The sequence below is a fragment of the Sander vitreus genome, chromosome 4 (genome assembly GCF_031162955.1).
Source record: "Sander vitreus isolate 19-12246 chromosome 4, sanVit1, whole genome shotgun sequence".
In the NCBI taxonomy this organism is placed as follows: Eukaryota; Metazoa; Chordata; class Actinopteri; order Perciformes; family Percidae; genus Sander; species Sander vitreus.
The window spans coordinates 355,001-372,377 of NC_135858.1; the positions used below are offsets into that span (position 1 = coordinate 355,001).

The following is a 17,377-nucleotide window of genomic DNA, read 5'->3' on the forward strand; positions in this document are numbered from 1 at the left end:
ACTGTTGACACAACACAGTAACGTGAGCTGTTTAAATGAGCTGATACATGGTTACACCTCATTATCTCTTACCAGTGTATCTCTGTGTGTACTTCGTCCACAGTAATCCCACCAATCGGTCCCAAAACCTCCCAGTTAGAGAGGAAACACCCTTAACATATTCTTTATTAATCTTTACAATCATTCCATGACAGGACCAAGCAGGCCTGCCTTGTTGCACGATCCAAATGTTCTTCAAAACCTGACATTTTCAGCGCTGTGAAGTAGCCATCTGGGGTCAGAGGTCACATATTCCTTCTCAGCAGCACAGGACAAACACAGACAGTAGCCAGTAGTATACAGATACGTCTGTTGGACTAGTTTTGTTCTCTTACTAGTTACAAGTAAAAGCCCTGCATTCAAAAACTTACTTAAGTAAAAGTACAAAAGTATTAGCATCACAATATACTGAAAGTATCAGAAGTAAAAGTCAAAATGGCCCATTTCAGAATAATATATATTATATTACTGGATTATAATTATTGATGCATTAATGTGTTCATCACTTTAATGTTACAGCTTGTGAAGGTGGATCAAATGTAAATGCGTTTTTTTTGTACTGCTGGGAATCTCAATCCATTCATCCAATACATCTTAGTTTGTTGATTATATTTTGTAATAATAATAATAATAATAATAATAATAATAATATGAATCTGCTAAGTAATTTAAGTTATCAAATACATGTAATGAAGTACAAAGTACATAGTAATAGTACCATAAAATGGAAATACTCAAGTAAAGTATGAGTAGGCTGCTGTACCTCAAAGTTGTACTTTAGTACAGTAGCCTGCTTGAGTAAAAGTAAAGGAAATGGGCAGGTAGAGTCGCCTGGGAGACCCCTGACGGACCAGGCTACAAGGATGTGGTTGAGATTGTGATTTTTGGTGTCAAACACCGGTGGGAGAGTCGGGACTTTTCCCGGTGGGCTGGGAGTGTTTCGAGGCCGCGAGGGCCGGTCTGATCGGCCGCTGCCCGCTGGTCAAACTGTGCAGCCTCTGCTCAACCCGGGCCGGTGGTCTACGGAATTCCCCAGTAGACGTTTTGGTCGCACTCCGCCGCTGGCGAGTCCGGGAGAGAGAGACACAAAAACCAGTGCGGGTTTCTGTGAAGAGAAATGAAACTTAAAGTGTCTGCTGACGCCTGAACCAAGCAGGAAACGAAAGTATACACAAGGTGCAGCCGGTTCAGAGGGACGACAGGACACACAGACTGTTGACTGCAGAGCCGCTGGTCAGCCGGGTGAGGATGAGGATGAAGATGAAGATGAAGAGCAAGCTGCTTTATGCTGCCATGGCGATGGTAGTGATGTCAGCATTGGTCGGACTCACAGAAACTAAGCCTACTACTACAACGCCAAGATGGACCACCACCACAACAGGTAGGCCTACGCACACACAACAACCAAGATTCTCAATTACTTAAATGACTTTCTGGGTAAACAAAACGAAATCACACGTTATCAATTTAGAAAACACTTTTCAGTTTTAATGTTGTGCAACATGACCAACAATAGGCTATAGTAGGTCAATATTAATCCAGCAGTGTGTGTGTGTGTGTGTGTGTGTGTGAGTAGAAACTTCTTTCTTTGTTTTGTGTTGTCGAAGCTGTGTCTCAGTTCATACTTCATACTGACTCAGCAGGTTTTGAGTATGCAGGTGAGACTGTAATGGCAACATTTTATTTTAACATAATAGTTTAATATCCTACATATTCTCTTATATTCTTTAATGTTGTGTAACCTCTAGGACTTCAAGGAGAAGCAGCCGGCGTCATAAAACCTTGAGTCTAGTTGTTTTCAGACCTCAGTCTCTCCTTTTTAGCAGATAAGGGTGAGGAGGGCCATAACATTTGGTCTGTGTCTCATCTTCTGCCTCCTAAGCTACACTGGTGTTTAGGCTAAGTTGGGAACAGGAGCAGAGGGGAAGGTTGTGAAAGGATTTGACTGTTGATGGTGTCTTTTCCTCTGTGAAGCTGCTAAAGATAACCTGACTGGGGGTGGTTTATGGGAGTTTCTACTATATAGATGTGTGGATTTGTTGGCTTGGTCAGAAGACCCTTTCAGATGTGCTGTGATGCTATGTGAAACTGTTTTCTCTGCTTTTGCAAATGTAAATAAATACTCAAAGACCAAACTTTGGTTTTATTCTCAGTAAGTCTTTATTAATTTCAATTATTGTGTTTTTAAATCCACACTCCTGCTGCTAACAAGAAAACTTCCACTACAAGACCTGGCCTACCACTTTGGGAACGCAGCACGAGCACATATGGACAAAACAAACATGCTAAATAAACACATATGTTTATTTTTAAAGCAGATTTTAAATGACATTATAACTATTTAACAGTCCACCCTTTATGACATCCAATCACGGCACAGCTGTCTGAACGCAGACAGCCGGTGGCGGGACGTCCCGACACTTACATTCAACTAAAATGTAACGGTGAACACTCAGTGTTGGACCTCCAGTCTGTTGAGATGATCTCCAAACGCTGAAACCAAGATCAGTCACACCATAAAACGTTAAGACACGTTAAGAAAGAAGATCTGTATTTTGCCGTAATCCAATGACACGAAAAAAAAGTAATCCACAGCGATCAGGAGATCCACAAACAGAGTCCCGGTGTATCCAGCGAGGCCGATACGGGCGTCACATTCACCAGCCAGCTCCACACAGGCGAACGAGGCCTCGCCACCTCGCCGTTTAAACAAAGTGGAATAAAACGTATAAAAGTCCAAATCTACACAAAACGCGCAATCAATTAATAAGCTGACATCACATTTATATACACGGCATTTAGGAACCCTTTATTGCAACGTTGGCACGGTAAGATGTCCAGACTAGAGCAACAGTAGGCCTAATGTTTGTTTTTTTCGTCCTGCATATACGTCGACAATAGTCTCAGGTGAGAGCCAGAGCAGTAGGCCTATATGAAATCAGATGTATTACCTACATTTAGTTGTTTTGTGTTATTTAAAATATTATATAATAATAAAATTATTATTATTAGTATTAATAATAATAATTATTCCACTTATTTTTGAAACAATGCAATTACCCGTTTCAGCCACCAGGGGGGGCAGTGTGTATGTGCTTGTTGCAAAAGAGCTGTGTTAGTCATTGAGGAAGTGGTTAAAAGTACTCTGGGTGACCTCTGATGCACAGAAAGTTAAGCTTAAGCAGGGGCGTTTCCAGGACTTGAGGAGGCTCGGGGCTTAGCCCGGACCCATTTAAAGAAACTGAATGCAATGCAAAACAGCGTTTGGCTTGCCCAGCTTGTTAGTAGCCACTGTATGTTTATTTTAACTTCCAGTTTGTAGATTTAAGTTAGATGGCACCAACATTTGGCCTAATCATAACTGGCCTGCCAACCCAAATGCCAAGGTTTTGTTTCCAGATTTGTGTGGTGACCTATGGGGGGGGGTCAGGGGGTCCTCCCCCATAACATTTTGAGCATTAAACACTTAATTTCCTGCCTTCCTTCCTGTCATTCAATTCTGTGGAAAAATAAAGTTATTTATATATATAAATAAATATATCGCTTTGTATAAAGCAGCGGTTGGCGTATTTTCTGGACATGGTTATGCTGGAGCTCTCTCCAAAAGGATTAACGAAGCCAGATCATCGACTATAGACGTATGGAGAAACACAGCAGCACAAATATCAGTCCTAATGACCTCAGCATCACAGGAAGTAGAGGAGAGAGACCACGCAAGGTGGGATTTCTGTTCTTGTTTTTTTGTTTATTGGTTTGTTTTGTTTTCCTGGAGACCGCAGAGGGTGGGGGGTGGGAGAGGGTTTTGGTTCTTGTTCAATTGTATTGTCTTTTCTGTATGTTCAAAAATATAAAAAAAAAAAGAAAATACTCTACCTGCTGTGCATTACGTGATTGCTCTGCTGAGACGATAGATCTCAGACCTCCTGACAGACACAGAGCCCCGTTTGAGACTCTGGTCTCTGAATGAGACAACGTTTACGGAAGTAGCTGTAGCTGTATCGGAGGTGGAAAACCAAAACTACTGAAGAAATACACATCTGCCGCAGCATGTCGACAGAAGAGCACATCCATAAACCTGAAGCTGCACAGCTTTTTACAGCGAGAGTGGACACACAGGTCTGCTTCAGAGCTCCATGTGTTTGAGTCTGAACCATAGACTGGAAACGTCACGGGAACTTCAAACTAATCATTAGTATTGCGCTCCTAAACTTTGTGTTAATGGCATCAATGTATTAGACTGATTTGGCTATGATTCCTCCGAAAATTACACCTTTCACAGCTTTCCTCACGTAGAGACGGTTGTTAGGCGATTGCAACAAATACAGCATGGTCAGATCCCGCAGGTAGCTGCCCGTTCTACTATTCGCCTCGGAAAAATAAACTGGATCATGTTACAGTTCTACTATGAGTTCTACAAAAACAAAATGTAAGAACTGCGAGCACAATGAAATAAGGAAACTTATGATTTCGGGGGTTTACATAGGCTTACATAGGTTTCATATTTGTCAGTGAACTTTTCAAAATACATTCGGGGCTACACTCAAAACATCCGGGACCGAAGCCCCGGCAAAACCGGCTGACGCGTCTGAGCTTAAGTCATAAAATAGTTTCGGCTTTTATGGCATAGAGGTGCATTGTTTGAAAGTTGCGAGAACGGAAGAGGAAGTTGCACCACACGGAGGCCCCGACCTTGGCGTGTGTGTGTAAAGATAGAGGACACCCCCCTGTGAGGATAGGATAAAAGCTTGAGGGAGAGAACAGATCGGAGCTCATAATTCAGAGGACAACTTGGTGGACCAGCTCTGACTTGATGTCTGTCGCTAGGGAAACTTAGTCTCTGTTTTGTGAATCCACAGGTGTGTTGTTACTCTTATGCTGGACTCAGTAAACTTTGCTTAACTGAACTCTTCATCTCAGATTGATCCTTGTGTTCTGGTAAAGTTAAGTCCAATGTAAAAAGGCCAATTTGACAGGCCTTAGGGCCTTATTTTAGACATAATTCCCCCTACACTATCCATCGTCATCCATTCATCCAGGGTCGGGTCACGGGGGCAACAGCTCCAGCAGTGGACCCCAAACTTCCCTTTCCAGAACCACACAAACAGCTCTGACTGGGGGATCCCGAGGCGTTCCCATGCCAGAGTAGAGATATAATCTCTCCACCTAGTCCTGGGTCTTCCCCGAGACCTCCTCCCAGCTGGACGTCCCTCCACCTAGTCCTGGGTCTTCCCCGAGGCCTCCTCCCAGCCGGACGTCCCTCCACCTAGTCCTGGGTCTTCCCGAGGCCTCCTCCCAGCTGGACGTGCCTGGAACACCTCCCTAGGGGGGCGCCCAGGGGGCATCCTTACTAGATACCTGAACCACCGCCTGGGTCATTTCTCCTCTTCCTCTGTGATTCAGTTGGTCTTTTTGAACCATTGTTAGTCTGCCCCATTGCCCGAGACCACTTTGCCATGGGAGACCCTTCCAGGTAGCCTAGACATCTATACGCACCCTAGCGGTAGCAAATGTAATCTGCAGCAGGGTCGTCTAGCAACTCTCTGTTGGCTTGAGAGCTGGAAAAACCAAACTCTAGTCAGGCCAATCACATCGTGTATAGAGTGGGTGGGCGGGGCTTATGGCTGCTGCTGCTGCTGGTGAACAGCGGTCTCTGAAGACTTGGAGTTCAGCTTTTCTTTGAGAAAAGAACAAAGAACGGCCCTGAAGTCATTCTTAAAAAAGGAAGATGTGTTCAGAGTTTAGAGTGGAATCTATCAGCTAGCGTTGCTCTGATTGGTTGTAGCGCTATCCTATTGGTGCAGAGGGAATCTGAAAGACAACTGTTTATCCCGCCCCTTGGATTGAGCCCAGCCAATGGGGAGTTCCCAGACCCAACATCTGGATGTGGGTCTGACTGGTCAGGCTAGGTTGCAGGAGCACCAGGCTCCAGACAACATAGCCCTGAGGTTCATAGGGACACACAAACCTCTCCACCACAGTTAGATGATGGTTCCCAGAGACATTATTGTCCAACAATGTACAAAGCACAACCTAGGAAGATTTTAAACTTATTGTGGACATCAGTGAAACGGCAAAACATCTCTGGAAAAAAAAATAGCTTTTTACTTAATGATGTTTGTTTTGCTGTGTTGTATGTATGGTTGTATGGAATCAGAGTACAGCTAGCTAAAAACTCAAAGTCTTACACCCTGAAATTCACACTCACACAGATTGAAAAGACTTCATAAATATCTGAATATCTTTATATAATAATAAATAATCTGTTTGTTATGTATGTATAAAATAGGTGTTTTAGTTTGTCAGTAATTCAGTGCAGTTATGTGACATGTTTTAAGATTAAGTAATCTAAAAGATGCATGAGTAAAAAGAAGATTTTATATCATGTTGACACCTTGTCTGTGTCGTTGTTTCCTCTTTCTTTCTCTAGGGGCTTCTGGACTAAATTTAAACGGGAAGATGTTCACTTTGTCTCGTAATGAAAGAGGAATATCCTTCTATTCACCCTATTTTTCTCCTACCACGCCCCCCTACACTAGATACCCCACCCGTCCCTACTACACCACCACCAACCGTCCCTACTACACCACCACCCGTCCCTACACCACCGGCCGTCCCTACTACACCACCACCGGCCGTCCCTACTACACCACCACCCGTCCCTACACCACCGGCCGTCCCTACTACACCACCACCAACCGTCCCTACTACACCACCACCCGTCCCTACACCACCAGCCGTCCTTACTACACCACCACCCGTCCCTACACCACCACCCGTCCCTACTACACCACCACCCGTCCATGGACCACAGCACCTCCCACTAGAGGTGAGTACATTCACAAACTACATAACCAAACAGGAACACAGTGTCAGTAATCAGGATATGAAACCCAAAATGTTACTTTATGTAGAGTGTCTTCCTGTTAAAGTTACGCTTTAAGAGGTGACGATATTAAATAAAAAACAGTTTGGATTCTTGCGTGGGAAAGAGGCCGAACTGGAACAGAAACCAGCACATTGTTCCCACATGGGCCAATTTTACATGGTTGTTTGTGAATTATGTTATTATGATGTTTTGCAGATTAAAGCCGCATTAAAGGAGAAATCTGGCGCAAAATGAACCTAAGGGTTAATAACACATGTGTACTGAGTCAACCGTTCTCTGGGATATGTTTTCATGCTAATCCTGTGTGATCAGTTTTAGCCCAAACCGCTAATTAGCTTATAAAGCTAGTTGTCGGGGCAGAGGGTAGAGTAAAAAGAAATCTCTATTTCTACACCACTAACAAGGCTCAAAATAGCACCACACTTCCACGGTGGCATCATGAGGGTCCCTGTCATAGACAGTAAAAGAAGGAAGTGTGAAGGATATTAGAAGCACTTTTCCTTCTCCTGTACTATACGGTAACTCCTCTACTATGAGACAGGAAGTCTCGTGGTTATGACCCAATCGTTAGCCTATTGTTATAAAAACGTCTGCTACGGAGCCATAACGTGAGCTACAAGGTAATGGAGCCTTTTATACATTGTCGTGTTTCTTTAGAAATAAACAACGGACAAATAGAGTCTTTAAACGCTTCAGATGTAAAGGTATTCTCTGTCAAAGTGACGTCAGAATGAATGGCAGTCAATGGGATGCTAACGGGATGCTAACGGGATGCTAACGGGAGGAGCCTTTGACTTTTTTTTCTTCGCTTCTTGGGATTTTTTTTTACGTTTTGGGTTTTTTTTAAGTTTTTTTCTTCGCTTATTAACGTTTTCCGCTTTTTTTTTTTTTTTCTTGCTTATTTTTATGTTTTGGGGTTTTTTTCTTCTTGTTTTTTCTCTCTCTCTCTCTGGGGAAAAACCCCCAAAACGTAAAAGCTAAGAAAAACCAAAACGTTAAAAGCGAAGTGTCGTTTTTTGGGGGGTTTTTTCTTCGCTTTTTGGAGTTTTTGACGTTTTGGGTAGCGTAGGTATATGTAAGGAGATAACATAGACACAGGCTCATTATTGATCACTAAAATGATAGTTAACATTAGTCATTACACTTAAACAGCTGATGGAAGTCCAAACTGCCTGAGAGCTTCTCCTGTACTATACGGTAACTCCTCTACTATGAGACAGGAAGTCTCGTGGTTATGACCCAATCGTTAGCCTATTGTTATAAAAACGTCTGCTACGGAGCCATAACGTGAGCTACAAGGTAATGGAGCCTTTTATACGTTGTCGTGTTTCTTTAGAAATAAACAACGGACAAATAGAGTCTTTAAATGCTTCAGATGTAAAGGTATTCTCTGTCAAAGTGACGTCAGAATGAATGGGAGTCAATGGGATGCTAACGGGATGCTAACGGGATGCTAACGGGAGGAGCCTTTGACTTTTTTTTTCTTCGCTTCTTGGGATTTTTTTTACGTTTGGGCTTTTTTAAGTCTTCGCTTATTAACGTCTTATCGCTTTTTTCTTTTTCTTGCTTATTTTTATGTTTTCGGGGGTTTTTTTCTTCTGTTTCTCTCTCTCTCTCTCTGGGGAAAACCCCAAAACGTAAAAGCCAAGAAAAAACCAAAACAGCTAAAAGCGAAGCGCTTTTTTTCTTTTTTTCGCTTTTTTGGGGGTTTTTTCTTCGCTTTTGAGTTTTTGACGCTTTGCGAAAGCGTAGGTACATGTAGGAGATAACATAGACACAGGCTCATTATTGATCACTAAAATGATAGTTAACATTAGTCATTACACTTAAACAGCTGATGGAAGTCCAAACTGCCTGAGAGTCTCCTGTACTATACGGTAACTTCTACTATGAGACAGGAGTCTCGTGGGTTATGACCCAATCGTTAGCCTATTGTTATAAAAAACGCCTGCTACAGAGCCATAACGTGAGCTACAAGGTAATGGAGCCTTTTTATACATTGTCGTGTTTCTTTAGAAATAAACAACGGACAATAAGAGTCTTTAAATGCTTCAGATGTAAAGGTATTCTCTGTCAAAGTGACGTCAGAATGAATGGGAGTCAATGGGATGCTAACGGATGCTAACGATGCTAACGGAGGAGCCTTTGACTTTTTTTTTCTTCGCTTCTGGGATTTTTTTACGTTTGGGTTTTTTCTCTTCGCTTTATTAACGTTTTTTCCGCATTTTTTTTCCTTGCTTATTTTTATGTTTTGGGGGTTTTTCTTCGTGTTCTCTCTCTCTCTCTCTCTCTCTCTGGGGAAAAACCCAAAACGTAAAAAAAGCGAAGAAAAACCAAAACGTAAGCCAAGAAAAAAACAAAACGTTAAAAGCGAAGTGCTTTTTTTTCGCTTTTGGGGGGTTTTTTTCTTCGCTTTTGGAGTTTTTGACGTTTTGGGTAGCGTAGGTATATGTAAGGAGATAACATAGACACAGGCTCATTATTGATCACTAAAATGATAGTTAACATTAGTCATTACACTTAAACAGCTGATGGAAGTCCAAACTGCCTGAGAGCTTCTCCTGTACTATACGGTAACTCCTCTACTATGAGACAGGAAGTCTCGTGGTTATGACCCAATCGTTAGCCTATTGTTATAAAAACGTCTGCTACGGAGCCATAACGTGAGCTACAAGGTAATGGAGCCTTTTATACGTTGTCGTGTTTCTTTAGAAATAAACAACGGACAAATAGAGTCTTTAAACTCTACAGAGTAGGGCTGAACGATTCATTGCATTTGCGATAATATCGCGATATGTTAAGACGCGATTTCCTAATTGCAAAGGCTGCGATTTGGTCACGTGACTCGCAAGAGCAAATCAATCTGCACCCGCAGAGAAAGCATCAACTTAGCACGCTAACCCGTTCTCTTAATACATCCATGACGCTAACGCTACGCTAATGCTACGCTACGCTAACCTTGAGCAGATTTCTGTCATTTTAATAAAATGAAGGGTTTTATTCAGGCTCAAGTCCATACATGCCGTTAATGGATACACCCACGCAGAACTGAAGGCTCGGTTAGCAACGATTAGCTCTGATTAGCGGTTAGCTCCAGTTAGCTAGCTCCGTTATAAAGACATGGAGTGGAGGAGACTGCCACGGGGAGGGGTAACAACCAGACTCTGATAAATGACGTTCGGGGAGCTTTCACAGCAGCGTGGCTGCGTTGTTTCAACGGTTTTATTAGTACAGTTAATCCCACGAAAAGACCAGCAACAGCATGCTACTGCTAACGTAACGATAGCCTCTCTGTCTCTGAGTGTGAGTGCAATGTTGACGCTGTCATGCACGCGGCACGCCACTTCAGGAGGGGGGAGGCAGCTCCTCTGTGTGCGCTGTAAAATATGTATATACTATATTTTTATTTATTTAACTGTCTAGTAAAGTTTAAAGATAGTGTTTAAAAAGTGAAATCCACATGTTTACATATGTTTATTACTTGTTTTTATATTTCTGCAACCTGCCCTTTAGTTTGTGTGATTAGTTTCTGACTTTCATATGAATGTTTCCACCAGGCGGTCAGTGCTCAGTATTACTAGTAATACTACTGGGACTGCAGTAGTATTACTAGTAATACTACTGGGACTGAAGGAGTTAGATGAAAGATGTCATTCATATACATTCATGCATCACCTGATGTCATCATCACATCCAGGCCTGGCCTACGGTGGCCCTGAAGTGCAAATCACAACAGCAAATAGAAAAACACAACGGCAAATATGCTGTCGTGTTTTCCTATTTGCTGTCGTGTTTTCGTGTTTTCTTATTTGCTGTCGTGTTTTCCTATTTGTTGTCGTGTTTTCTTATTTGCTGTCGTGTTTTCCTATTTGTTGTTGTGTTTTCCTCTTTGTTGTCGTGTTTTCCTGTTTGCCGTCGTGTTTTCCTGTTTGCCGTCGTGTTTTCCTATTTGTTGTTGTGTTTTCCTCTTTGTTGTCGTGTTTTCCTGTTTGCCGTCTTGTTTTCATGTTTGCTGTCGTGTTTTCCTATTTGTTGTCGTGTTTTCATATTTGTTGTCGTGTTTTCATGTTTGTTGTCGTGTTTTCATGTTTGCTGTCGTGTTTTCATATTTGTTGTCGTGTTTTCATGTTTGTTGTCGTGTTTTCCTGTTTGCCGTCGTGTTTTCGTGTTTTCTTATTTGCTGTCGTGTTTTCCTATTTGTTGTCGTGTTTTCCTATTTGTTGTCGTGTTTTCCTGTTTACTGTCATGTTTTCCTATTTGTTGTCGTGTTTTCCTATTTGTTGTCGTGTTTTCCTATTTGTTGTCGTGTTTTCCTGTTTGTCGTCGTGTTTTCCTATTTGTTGTCGTGTTTTCCTATTTGCCGTCGTGTTTTCCTGTTTCCTGTCGTGTTTTCCTGTTTCCTGTCGTGTTTTCCTGTTTCCTGTCGTGTTTTCCTGTTGTGTTTTCCTGTTTCCTGTCGTGTTTTCCTATTTGTTGTCTTGTTTTTCTATTTGCTGTCGTGTTTTCCTGTTTGCTGTCGTGTTTTCCTGTTTCCTGTCGTGTTTTCCTGTTTGCCGTCGTGTTTTCCTGTTTGCCGTCGTGTTTTCCTATTTGCTGTTGTGATTTGCTCTTCAGGGCCACCGTACTGGCCTCCAGGAAACAACAGTTTGTTTAATATCTAATCTTGTATTGTTCATACTATACAATGATGTATTGCTTGTCTTTGAATAATACAGAAGACAAAGAGCTTAAAAATTTATCACATATTGAACCACAATCGCAATATTTTTGAAAAAATCTCAATTAGATTATTTTCAAAAATCGTTCAGCCCTACTTCAGATGTAAAGGTATTCTCTGTCAAAGTGACGTCAAAATGAATGACAGTCAATGGGATGCTAATGGGATGCTAACGGGATGCTAACGGGAGGTGATGGCTTGTTAGCATCAAAATGGCTCCATAGGAGCTACGCTCTGTGGAGGCTCGCTTACCCCCTTGGTCCCTACATGTAAAGCAAAGCATTGAGAACATTGTAAGTGTACAGACATAGTGTATAAAGACAGTAGCGTTCACGTATACAGGCAGGCGCCATCTTGGGAGTTCTCAGTCATGACCAGTTGAACGCCAAGCGCCGTGCAACCAGTAACCAGTAACATAGCTCAAGCACGCCGTTCATCGTTCGACTGGTCGTGACTGACTGATGTAAGTTTTCCCCATGTGTCATCTTACCACAGCATGGTGTTTCTGGAAAATTCCACCACAAACGTCACCAGTTTATTAACCTTGGCTCTCTGCTGTTGGCCTAGAAAGGTCAGTTAGCATGCGTTAGCGCCTTTGGTTGTAGCAGGTGCCTACGATCTCTTACAAAGTATGTTCAAATACAACTGACATTGGCCACAAAAAAACATTTTCTATCAACATTTATATTGAATATATCTGCAAAACCTAGGCCTTTCTATTGTCCGCTAAATATCTTTTATGTATTTATTTGGTATTTTAGGTTAGTTTTTTTTATTTATGCACAACAACAACCAAACAACTGTTCATGTGTTTAGATTCTTACTTAACTGTGTCAACTAAATTTGTCAATTAACACCCTCCATGTGACTCCTGCAGGTGTGTCCGTGTGTCTGCGTTACCTGACCGACTATCAAGCAGACATCCAGACAATCTTCACACTCAGTCCATCCAGCAGAAGGCCTCTGCAAATGGGAGGGTCTCCTAGGTCGTACAGACTATCCTTTGACAGATATGGTTATAACAACCTGTACTTGCAACCTTACAAAAGGTTCTGGTCAAACATCGGACCAGAAGTCTGGACCAGAGTCTGCCTCACTGTGGACACCATGAAGAATGTGGCCCAGTTGTTCAGCGACTCGAGCATGAGCATCAGGAAGATGCTGCCTACTAAGGTAAGAACAAAGTATTGATCAAAGTAGCCAAGCCTATAGACTATCTGTCCAATCTGAGTTTTCTGTTGTACGACAACTTTTGGATGTAGAACTACACGTTCCACCAAAACAAGTTCCCTTCCGAGGCTACCAGCAGCACCAGGGCTCCATGCGGCGTTTAGCGGCACCCATGATGATCGTGATTGGTTTAAAGGTCCTATGACATGCTGCTTTTTGGATGCTTTTATATAGACCTTAGTGGTCCCCTAATACTGTATCTGAAGTCTCTTTTATATAAGCCTTAGTGGTCCCCTAATACTGTATCTGAAGTCTCTTTTATATAGACCTTAGTGGTCCCCTAATATTGTATCTGAAGTCTCTTTTATATAGGCCTTAGTGGTCCCCTAATACTGTATCTGAAGTCTCTTTTATATAGACCTTAGTGGTCCCCCTAATACTGTATCTGAAGTCTCTTTTATATAGACCTTAGTGGTCCCCTAATACTGTATCTGAAGTCTCTTTTATATAGACCTTAGTGGTCCCCTAATATTGTATCTGAAGTCTCTTTTATATAGGCCTTAGTGGTCCCTTAGTGGTCCCCTAATACTGTATCTGAAGTATCTTTTTATATAGACCTTAGTGGTCCCCTAATACTGTATCTGAAGTCTCTTTTATATAGACCTTAGTGGTCCCCTAATACTGTATCTGAAGTCTCTTTTCTATAGACCTTAGTGGTCCCCTAATACTGTATCTGAAGTATCTTTTTATATAGACCTTAGTGGTCCCCTAATACTGTATCTGAAGTCTCTTTTCTATAGACCTTAGTTCTCTGGGTGGGCAAAGCAGAGAAAGGGGAGGTAACCTTTCCCCTTATGACATCATAAAGGGAAGATTCCTGATTGGCCCATCTGAGTTTTCATTTTCTCAAAGGCAGAGCAGGATACCCAGGGCTCGGTTTACACCTATCACCATTTCTAGCCACTGGGGGACCATAGGCAGGCTGGGGGAACTAACATTAATGTTAAAAAACCTCATAAAGTGACATTTTCATGCCATGGGCCCTTTAAAGAAATGTCAATAAACCAGAGCATGTTTCCTTCCCATCCAGGAATGCTGTGTGGACTCGCCAGACCCTCCTCCGCAGCGCTGTGGAGGAAGGTCTGGCAAAGCGAGACTAGAAACCAGGCAAAGACCTCGTCAGTCTGAAAAATTGAAGCCCTTTCGTTCATTTGAATGTCTGTTGGCATAGCTCAGTGATTTTAGCATCCTAAAACACATTTCATTCAAACTCGACAGACTCAAAAGCCGTCTTGGTTCATCTTTCCACTGTTCCAACAATCACCACTCTGGTTTGGTTGAAATAAACCCTTAATTCACCCATTTACATGTGGAGATATGCTGGCTCTATACACACTAAAAGTCCTGATTATTTACATGGAGTCTGGTGGAGATATGCTGGCTCTATACACGCTAAAAGTACTGATTATTTACATGGAGTCTGGTGGAGATATGCTGGCTCTATACACGCTAAAAGTCCTGATTATTTACATGGAGTCTGGTGGAAATATGCTGGCTCTATACACACTAAAAGTCCTGATTATTTACATGGAGTCTGGTGGAAATATGCTGGCTCTGTACACGCTAAAAGTCCTGATTATTAACATGGAGTCTGGTGGAAATATGCTGACTCTATACACGCTAAAAGTCCTGATTATTAACATGGAGTCTGGTGGAGATATGCTGGCTCTATACACGCTAAAAGTCCTGATTATTTACATGGAGTCTGGTGGAAATTATTATTATTATTATACTGAAAGTAACGTAAAGTAAGTAAGTCATAGAAACGTAAACAGATAGAAAAGGCTTTAACACTTTGATCATAGGACTACAATCACTCACAACAATTTATTGGATCATTTTTAATCTTCATCATTGTCCCTGATATAATCTTGTGTGTGTGTGTGTGTGTGTGTGTGTGTGTGTGTGTGTGTGTGTGTGTGTGTGTGTATGTGGGTGTGTGTGTGTGTGTGTGTGTGTGTGTCTGTGTGGGTGTGTGTGTGTCTGTGTGGGTGTGTGTGTGTGTGTGTAGTATGTCTGGTCAGGTGAGCCTGTGATTGATTTTTCAGGTTTTGATGGTCAGGTGACAGACGTCCAGATATGGGATTATCCTCTCCAGTACAGAGAAGTCTTCTACTACATGACCAGCGGTGGCTATGGGTATGTGTGTGTATTATTATAGTTTTCATAAACATGGACTTGTTTTAAATCCACCATTTGAAAATACCAACGTGTAGCCGGGTTGGATCAGTGGGTAGAGCAGGCGCACATATATGCGACAGGTGTATGCCTCAACGCATACACCTGTCCAACCTGTGATGATTTCCTGCATGTCTTCCTCCTCTCTCTCTCTCTCCTTTCTCACCTACCTGTCCTGTGCATTAAAGGCGGAAAAGCCCATATAATAATCTTTGAAAATACAATTGTGATTTTAGGTGGTACTCTGGCTCCGCCCTCTCCTGGTCCTACATCAGCTACTCTCCCAGAGGAAACGTACTGTTGGAGGACGTCTATGAACGGCAGTGGCAGGACCGACAGCCAATCAACCGCAGCAAGGAGAGGAAAGGCCGTTGGCCAAAGGGAGAGAAGAAAACCAGGGAGTTTTTCAGTTTCAACGGGGGAAAGAGAAAACGGCTTTAATGAAACGCACAACGCCAGGCGACAAAAGCTGTAGCCTCTGTTTTTCACTTAATAATAAAGAATTGATCAACAATTAATGATAAACGACATTTAAAGGACAATTCCAGTGCAAAATGAACCTAGGGGTTAATAACATGTGCACCGAGTCGACCGTTCTCTGTCCTTCACTGACCAATCAGCATTCATTAGCAGAATGCTAGCGTGTTATGGGCAACAAGGACTCAACCTGTAAGAAATCGAAAGGACACAAGTACTAGTTCATTCAACTTTTGACCTATAATCCATGTTGAACTTGCAGAAACTACAATCAAATCTGAGATTTCTCAACGACAATCAGGCGAAAGAGACAAATGTAGCCGTCTAGCTCCATAGAGTCCCATTCATTTAGCATCTAGCTCCATAGAGTCCCATTCATTTAGCATCTAGCTCCATAGAGTCCCATTCATTTAGCATCTAGCTCCATAGAGTCCCATTCATTTAGCGTCTAGCTCCATAGAGTCCCATTCATTTAGCATCTAGCTCCATAGAGTCCCATTCATTTAGCATCTAGCTCCATAGAGTCCCATTCATTTAGCGTCTAGCTCCATAGAGTCCCATTCATTTAGCATCTAGCTCCATAGAGTCCCATTCATTTAGCATCTAGCTCCATAGAGTCCCATTCATTTAGCGTCTAGCTCCATAGACTCCCATTCATTTAGCGTCTAGCTCCATAGAGTCCCATTCATTTAGCATATAGCTCCATAGAGTCCCATTCATTTAGCATCTAGCTCCATAGAGTCCCATTCATTTAGCACTGGACCGTGATCACCCCCAGTGGAACTCTGGTGGAACTGCAACCAAAGTAGGTACAATGGGGCTGAATAGGGAGTGGAACGGCTTTCCGTAGACGGGCTTTGGCTCTGCATAGGAAATGGGCGTGTACTTTGACAGGCAAGCCAAAAACTGCGATCCCATATCGAGATATCGCCCATCCCGACTCGGTACACACACGTTAATAACCCCTAGGTTCATTTTGCACCGCAATTGTCCTTTAACCTACTGATTACTGATTTGGTAAAAGCGTGATTACTGTATATTTACAATATAATAACAAAATATAATCAAATCAAAATAATTCTTTCATATTTTTACTAACATGTTTGACTTTATATGTAAAATATAATCGTTTTGCTGGATTTGCTAACTTCTAGGATGGCTTTGGAACGTTTCTGCTGACTTTTTCAGGGCTTTATGTCGACCAGACTGTCAAAGAGGAGACGATATGAGACATGCAATCATTGAGTCAAAGATATTTAACTTTTTCGATGAAATAAAAGCATGTCAATTAACCCTACGTGTCTGGCCCTTGATGTGATTCTCTTTTTCCAGTGTGGCCCTCTGGGAAATTGAGTTTGACACCCCTGCTGTACACGGACACGTTTATCTCATTTTTTACGTGATGGTCAGCACGTTTTTTAAACTAATGTATTTCAATGGGAAGCATCTTTCGTGATCACAGCACGACTACGGTAGCGAGTATGAAAGGCCGAAAATCTGCGTAGGGAGGTTGGTCGGAGGGGGAGGATGGGTCAAACACAGGACTTTCACCCCAGCGACTGTGGCCATCTCCCGCGTGTGACCGTTCCTTTCCCCAACCTCCGTATAGATGCTTCCCATTACGTGCTGACCACCACAAAAAAACGAGATAAATGTGTGCGTGTACACAAATCGATAGATTAAAAATAGAAAAAATAACGTGACCATTTCACAAACTGTCGTGAGACTGGGAAAAAGCCACGGTACACTACCTGTTCAGCAGCAAACAGACACAGTTAGAGAATATCTGGTGAACCTAATGGAGCATTTAGCAGCTAAAGAGACAGATATTTCCCTCAGGAGTTGGTGGA

The 17,377-nt window shown here is 42.3% G+C and overlaps 1 protein-coding gene across 4 annotated transcripts; it reads left to right on the forward strand.

Moving 5' to 3' along the window:
* Positions 1–970: 970 nt before the first annotated feature.
* On the forward strand, positions 971–16,820 carry LOC144516383 (uncharacterized). Of its 4 annotated transcripts, none has more exons than XR_013501840.1 (6): positions 971–1,420; positions 6,467–6,865; positions 12,520–12,815; positions 14,884–15,011; positions 15,287–16,190; positions 16,221–16,820. XR_013501840.1 is itself a non-coding variant. In XM_078247615.1 (5 exons), exons 1-5 carry the CDS (start codon positions 1,288–1,290, stop codon positions 15,489–15,491), a joined length of 1,161 nt encoding a protein of 386 aa, XP_078103741.1. In that variant the 5' UTR covers positions 971–1,287; the 3' UTR covers positions 15,492–16,820. The 4 variants fall into 4 exon arrangements, 1 of the variants encoding a protein (XP_078103741.1); XR_013501839.1 differs by having other exon boundaries at positions 15,287–16,159; XR_013501838.1 differs by having other exon boundaries at positions 15,287–16,066; positions 16,097–16,820.
* The last annotated feature ends 557 nt before the right edge of the window (positions 16,821–17,377 follow it).